This window comes from Echinops telfairi, unplaced genomic scaffold (genome assembly GCF_000313985.2).
Source record: "Echinops telfairi isolate 266 unplaced genomic scaffold, ASM31398v2 ScPeMD7_7458;HRSCAF=8496, whole genome shotgun sequence".
NCBI classification, from domain to species: Eukaryota; Metazoa; Chordata; class Mammalia; order Afrosoricida; family Tenrecidae; genus Echinops; species Echinops telfairi.
The window spans coordinates 50,571,496-50,578,321 of NW_022111358.1; the positions used below are offsets into that span (position 1 = coordinate 50,571,496).

Genomic DNA, 6,826 nt, shown 5'->3' on the forward strand with positions numbered 1-6,826 from the left:
CTGGGGCCTCGCCTTGCACTGCCTGCTGCCCTGCCCCAGGTTCCACCGGCTTAGTCATCTATTCAGGGGGGCCCAGCCAGCAAGCTCTGGGGGGCTGAGGGGCCCCCTGCGTCTCCCCACTGTAGTTGGGGGCCTGACTTTGGTGGTGACTTCCTTCAGCCCTTGGTCATGGGGAGCCAAGGTCCATGACCCCACTTCTCCGTTTCTCAGCTGGCCACCTTCTGAGGTCATTCTCCACCCTGTACCCCACTCTTTCTGGCCCCCCCCACTGCAGGGAGGAGTCAGCCAGTGAGCTATGGTGAGCTATGGCAGTGGAGACTAGAGCCCCCACTCTAGCTGCCAGGGCCAGGTCTGGGGCTGCAGCCCCCGACGGCTCCCTCTGCCGCCCAGCCAGGTACCCTCCTGCCGCTTGCTTCTACTGGGAGTCTGTGGGGCAAATCCCTCCCGGAGGATGGAGCACAGCCCTTCCCTACCCTGGCCGTGGGGCCAATGCCCCTAGGCCTCCAGGCAGGGACAGCTTATCGGCCAGTGTCCTCCCTGCCTCTCCATGTCCACTCTGCCCTGCCAGCCTTTGGCACCCTCCCCTGCCCCTACCGCTTCTCTAGCGCCTCCTAGGGGACAGGGAGGTCTGCTCTGTGTCAGACAGGCCAGCGTGGCAGGTGGGACTCTTTGGACTAAATTGGGAGGAGCTATGGGCTGGGGACACCTAGGCTGGCTGTCCCCCTGCCTGTCCTCCTGCGTCCTGCCTCCCACCAGGCTCCCCAGAACCCAGGCTGTGTGCACCAACTTGGGGTCTAGTGGAGGGCAGGGCAGGGACCCAGGGGGGAAGCCCAGGAGAAGCTGTCCCCACAGACAGCCCTGCCCTGCCCTCACAGTCAGCTGCCCTGTTCCCCAGGCCCCTCCCTGGCTCCCTGCCCCTCCCCACTTTCTCCCTGGCTCTGTCCATCCATCCATGTGTCTGTCCAGCCAGCCCCCCTCCATCTCTCTGTCCAGTCATCCTCTGCCAGGGTCCAGATGGCCACTCCACAGGCCCAGGGGGCTCACTCGGGTCCCCAGGGAAGCGGCAACCTCCCCACCCCCCACACACACACCAGGGGAGCCTCTGCAGGTAGGGACAGTGATATATGGGACCCCTGCTGCCAGACACCCGGCCCACACAGCTGGCCCTGGATGCAGGCACCTAGTACCCCACAGGCACTGCAGGAGCAGGGGTCCTGAGTCTGGGCCCTGAGCCACCAGGGGACTAATCTTAGGAATGTGCCCCTGGTGTCCCCGCCCAGAATCACCAATCCTAGACAGGGGGTTGGGTGTGACAAGGACCACCTGAGCATGTGCCCTGATGGCCCCTGACCGCCTCTCCAAACATGGTACTGGGGCCGTGATAGATGGCGGGCACTCCAGGTCAGGTCAGCCTGCCAAGCGGCCGTTCCCAGGGCTAAGAATAGCCGCGGGAGGAGGTGGGCAGTAGATGGGCAGTAGCAGCCTGGGTGGTGGTCAGGACCACTGCACAGACAGCAGCGCCCCACAGCCCTCTTGTTCCTCAGCAGGACTCAGAGGCTCTGAGCTGTGATCTCAGGAGACACTGCCCGCTCCTGCCTACTGCACTGGCTCCTGGACCCCCGGGACACTGGGCAGGCCCACAAAGACCTCTTCACTCCAACGTGGCCCCTAGCCAGATGTGGGGGGAGGCTGCCCAGAGAGAGGCATGCCCCCCACCCAGCCACGCTGCCCCCACCTCCTGCTGCTGTTGCTGCTGCTGCTTGTCCACCAGGTGAGCACTGCAGGGGGGCGGGGGAAGGGCCCTGGAAGTCCCCTCCAACACCCTGGGGCACACTGATGCCCTGTCCACCTGGCCCAGCCACAGGCTCCCGCAGCACAGGTGATGGACTTCCTGTTTGAGAAATGGAAACTCTACGGAGATGAGTGTTCCCACAACCTGAGCCTGCTGCCGCCTCCCACGGGTGAGCCCCGCCCCCGTGGAGAACCCCGCCCCCGGGTGAGCCCCGCCCCCTGGTGAGCGCCCCTCCTGAGCCTCTCACCAGGTCAGTCCCCTGGGAGCCCAACATTTCCTTTCACTGGGGGACTTTTGTGGCCTCATGGAACCCTGTGGGGGGACATGACCTCTGAGACAGATGAGGGGGCAGTAAGGTGACCAGATTTTAACATTGGTAAAGCGGGACACCATTGATAAAACTCATATCCTGGCGAAATAGCCACATGGCAGCCTAAAACCTTATACCCTAGCTTGTCATGCATTCTTTCCAAAAATCGGGACTTTTTTAAAATGCCGTGGGACACGGGAAAAATTGTTAAAAATCGGGACTGTCCCATCAAAAGCGGGACGTCTGGTCACCTTAGGGGGCAGCCGCCTCAGAGTGGGCTCTGACCACCCCCCCCACTGTCCACCTGGTCAGCTGCTGGACTGAACATTGCTGAGAGGGAAGGGTGGAGCGCTGGGGTTAGTGCCCTGAGCCTGGTTCCTCTGGGGCAGACGGGGGCTGGGGCAGGTCAGCTGCCCAGGGGCGGCAGGATGGGGGGAGCCATGCGCCTGGGAGGCCAGAGAATGGCCTAGGCCCCCTAGCTAGGGAGATTCTCCAGGACAAGCAGAGTGACAGAGACCCATCTCCCCCCAAGCGGGCTTGGCAGGTTGAGAACTTGTGTCTAGTCTAAGGCCGGAGATGCCCTGGCTGTGGAGGTGGACGGAGGCCTGGTCTGAGCCCATGGTACAGGCCTGGGGAGGTGGCTGCCCCAGGCTGAGGGTGCCCTCTTCCTTGTCACCGCACCCTGCAGAACTGGTCTGCAATCGGACCTTCGACAAATATTCCTGCTGGCCCGACACCCTGCCCAATACCACTGCCAGCATCTCCTGCCCCTGGTACCTGCCCTGGCACCACAAAGGTACCGCGGGGGCCCAGAGGCAGCTGGGCTGGGGTGCCGCCCACCCACATGGGGCTGACCCCAGCCCTGCCCCACTTCCCCAGTGCAGCACCGCCTAGTCTTCAAGAAGTGTGGGCCTGACGGGCAGTGGGTAAGGGGGCCCCAGGGACAACCCTGGCGTGACGCCTCCCAGTGCCAGATGGACATGGATGAGCTAAAGGATCAGGTCAGCCCCACAGGTGCTGGGGGGTGGGGGGCACCAAGGGGACAGTCGGGGGCCTCCTGACAGCCCTGCCCTCTGCAGAAGGAAGTGGTCAAGATGTACAGCAGCTTCCAGATGATGTACACAGTGGGCTACTGCCTGTCGCTGGGTGCCCTTCTTCTTGCTCTGACCATCCTGCTGAGCCTCAGGTATGTGCATGGGGCAAGCATGCTGGGGACGTGGGCAGTGTGTGCCTGGACCCCCAGCCAGCTGCGCAGGGGCAAGCATGCTGGGGGCATGGGCAGCATGCGCCTGACCCCCTGTCCCCACAGCCAGCTGCACTGCACGCGCAACTACATCCACATGAACCTGTTTGCCTCCTTCGTGCTGAAGGCCAGCTCCGTGCTGGCCATGGACGCCCTGCTGCAGACCCGCTACAGCCAGCAGATCGGCGACGACCTCAGCGTGAGCGTCTGGCTCAGCGACAGGGTGAGTGGCGGTGGTTGGGGGAGACAGGGCGCACCAGGCAGGGGGAGCCGGGCTGCCCTCGCTGATGCGGCCCCTCCTAGGCGGTGGCCGGCTGCCGGGTGGCCGCGGTGTTCATGCAGTATGGCGTTGTGGCTAACTACTGCTGGCTGCTGGTGGAGGGCGTGTACCTGCACAGCCTGCTGGGCCTGGCCACCTTTCCCGAGAGGAGCTTCTTCCCCATCTACCTGGGCATCGGCTGGGGTGAGCCAGCGGGCTGTCGGTGGGTGGGCGGGCAGTGGGGGCGGCATCTCGGGGCCAGGCCTGGCACCCAGCGGCTCCCCCGCTTCTGCAGGGGCCCCGATTCTCTTCGTCGTGCCCTGGGCTGTGGTCAAGTGTCTCTTCGAGAACGTGCAGTGAGTGAGAGTGGGCACCGGGCACAGCGGGGGAGTGGCTGCAGAGGCCGGGCTCCCCTGGAGGGGTGCGTTGGGGTCGGCTCCTGTCTCCCTCCTTCTCCAGCTGGCATCAGCTGTGAGGGTACTGTATGCCAGGGTCTGCAGGGAGTGTCCAGGGCCACGGGCACGGGCGTCCTGGGTGGGGTCTGCAGCAGTGTCCTGGCCCTACAGGTGCTGGACCAGCAACGACAACATGGGCTTCTGGTGGATCCTGAGGGTGCCCGTCTTCCTGGCCATCCTGGTGAGGAAATGAAGGCACTGGCACTAGTGGGATAGGCAGATGCAGTGGCAGGGGGGAGGGGGAGGGGGCACTGGGGCTGAAGGCAGGCAGCACCCTGGCCCCTGGCACTCACCCATGCCTCGGGCTGGCGTGGTCAGCCTCAGGCTAGGCTGCCTGGAGGGAGTGGACTGCCATCCTGGGCCAGGCGCCTGGCAGGCCAGCCAGGGTCTGGGGCGGGGACGTGTGAGGGCAGCCAGGCTGAATGCTGCAGGCCACCCGCCCCTCCCCATGTGCCCCCTCCCAGATCAACTCCTTCATCTTCATGCACACCGTCCACCTCCTCGTCGCCAAGCTGCGTGCCCACCAGATGCGGTACACTGACTACAAGTTCAGGTGCGGAGCCGCCCAGGGTGCTTGCGGGGCCACAGAGCCAGGGCGTGGTGGTAGTGGTGCAGGCCTGGGGGTGGGGGGGGTTGCTGCAGGGGCAAGGCAGGACAGGATTGCCCAGGCTGTCTCCCACAGGCTGGCCAAGTCCACACTGACCCTCATCCCCCTGCTGGGTGTCCACGAGGTGGTGTTCGCCTTTGTAACCGACGAGCATGCCCAGGGGACCCTGCGCTCCGCCAAGCTCTTCTTCGACCTCTTCCTCAGCTCCTTCCAGGTGGGCCATGGCCGCCCGGCCCCCACAGACCTGCCCCTTCGCCTCCCCCACAGGGCGCTGTGGGACCCTCCTCCCATGGGGGCTGTCTTTCCCTCCCCTGCAGGGCCTGCTGGTGGCCATCCTCTACTGTTTCCTCAACAAGGAGGTGAGTCGGGGGCGGGGGTGGAGACCAGCGTCTGGGGCCACCACCCCTGGCCATTGGGGTCGGGATCACATAGCAGGGTCACACGTTGCCATGTGATGGGGTGGCCCCCAGAGGGGTTAGGGTCTGTAGTGGGGGGAAGGGAGAAGGGAGAGGGGCTGCCCCCAGGTGTCCCCGAGCCCAATGTCCTGGAGGGTGATGACTGGGTGGTCCCTCATGTCCCACAGGCTATGGCCCTGGGGGGTGCTGGCACAGGGGACAGAGGCAGGCCCTGGGGAGATGCTGGCACAAGGGGAGTTTGGGGGTGCTGACCCCCGACGCCCACCACGCCAGGTGCAGGCGGAGCTGCTGAGGCGCTGGCAGCGCTGGCGAGTGGGCAAGGTCTTGCAGGAAGAGCATCGTTCAGGCAGCCACACTGCCCCCCCAACTGCCCGCGGGCCCCCCAGCGAGAAGCTGCTGCTGCCGAGGAGCAGTGGCAACAACGGAACCAGCCCGGACCCCTCGTCAGAGACCCCGTCAGCCCATGGCCTCCCTGCACTGGCCGAGAGCCCCTTCTGAGTGCCCGGCCCCCCTGGGGTGGACTGCCCTGGGGTGGGTATGGAAGGCATCCCTGCACCCAGGCGGCCCACTGGGAGTAGCTCAGCACCCAGAGATCCCCGTGCAGCCCCTGGGGCTCCTGAACCCGGAGCAGGGTGGGGTGCTCCACCACGTGCGGTGTGCTGAGACCCATGCTATGGACCACCCAGCAATAAAGTGCTCAAGTTGTACAGGGGTGTGTCCAGGGCCCAGGACATCGCGTGGAGGCCGGAGGTCAGGGGTGAGTCAAGGGCCCCTGGTCCCTGGTTTCCTGGTCTTGTGGTTGTCCCCACAGGAGTGGCTGAGTCCAGCAGAGAGCCCCATGGGGTGGCAGCAAAGTGCCCCAAAGCCTTTGGGTGGCACAGGGTGTCCCCTAAGCAGAGACCCCTACCTCCAACTCCTGCAGCTGTCCAGGCCGCTGCTGGGCATGGTGGGCACGAAATGCCTGGTTACCAGGGGCAGGCGCTGCCCAGCCTGTAGAAACACCAGATTGTAGACTGGGTGGGGACCCTGGCGCTTGCTGGGGTCTCGATTGGGATCTGGGGTATCACCCTCTATGGGGTACCTCTTGCCACAGCACCTGCCGCAGTGTCCTGTGGCAGCACTGTCAGAGGGGGGCAGGGGAAGCAGAAGGCACAGGTCACCAGGTGTCTGGGCTCTGCAGAGGGCTGGGGGAGGGGTGCCCCCGCCTGCCCTCCGGGATACGTGGCCAGGGCCACTCAGGCAGAGCCAGGCTAATTGGAGCAAATGAAAGGACAGGCAGCCTCTTGGGAAGGTAAATAGAATTACTCACCACCAGGCGCTGGGCCTCCTGGGGGAGCAAGCCTCCTGCCCCCCACGGGCGGGCGGGCAGGCAGGGAGGGACACTTGGTGGCTGGGCCATCACCCAGGGGCTGGTGGAGACTTTGAACCAGAGGCTGGGCTTTACCCTCTTGAAACCCCGGAGGCCGTGCCTGGAGACCCAATGCCCCTGACCTGGTTTTGCCCACCACGAGTCCTGGCCCCAGGCCCTGCCAGCCTTCTGCCCAGCTGAGAGTGGGCACCAAGAGGCCTCCTCCAAGCCAGCGCCAATGTCCTTCACGCCAGCTGAGCTCAGGGTGGGGATGGCCTCGGGCAAGCCTGCCTACTCACCACTCACCTGGGCCTCCTGACACCCTCCCTGTGGCCAGCCCCCTCTGTCCTTGTCCTCCCTCACCCTGTCCCCAGCTTCCCAAGGGAACCAGCCCAA

At 65.1% G+C, this 6,826-nt stretch overlaps 1 protein-coding gene across 4 annotated transcripts in view; it reads left to right on the forward strand.

Annotated features, from left to right (window-relative positions):
• The window catches only part of GCGR (glucagon receptor), an 8,386-nt gene extending 2,597 nt beyond the window's left edge, over positions 1 to 5,789 (forward strand). Inside the window, exons 1-14 of one of the 4 annotated variants that reach the window (XM_045299803.1) lie at positions 375 to 394; positions 1,545 to 1,771; positions 1,859 to 1,961; positions 2,791 to 2,898; positions 2,982 to 3,103; positions 3,182 to 3,288; positions 3,412 to 3,568; positions 3,649 to 3,808; positions 3,900 to 3,960; positions 4,171 to 4,240; positions 4,524 to 4,612; positions 4,742 to 4,880; positions 4,984 to 5,025; positions 5,356 to 5,789. In XM_045299803.1, the coding sequence (XP_045155738.1) occupies positions 1,706 to 1,771; positions 1,859 to 1,961; positions 2,791 to 2,898; positions 2,982 to 3,103; positions 3,182 to 3,288; positions 3,412 to 3,568; positions 3,649 to 3,808; positions 3,900 to 3,960; positions 4,171 to 4,240; positions 4,524 to 4,612; positions 4,742 to 4,880; positions 4,984 to 5,025; positions 5,356 to 5,580 (1,449 nt within the window). In that variant the 5' untranslated portion in view covers positions 375 to 394; positions 1,545 to 1,705 and the 3' untranslated portion in view covers positions 5,581 to 5,789. Of the gene's footprint in view, positions 1 to 374; positions 395 to 1,483; positions 1,772 to 1,858; positions 1,962 to 2,790; positions 2,899 to 2,981; positions 3,104 to 3,181; positions 3,289 to 3,411; positions 3,569 to 3,648; positions 3,809 to 3,899; positions 3,961 to 4,170; positions 4,241 to 4,523; positions 4,613 to 4,741; positions 4,881 to 4,983; positions 5,026 to 5,355 lie in introns of those variants that run through there. The other 3 variants (XM_045299801.1, XM_045299802.1, XM_004709099.2) reach the window with 3 other exon arrangements.
• Positions 5,790 to 6,826: the final 1,037 nt, after the last annotated feature.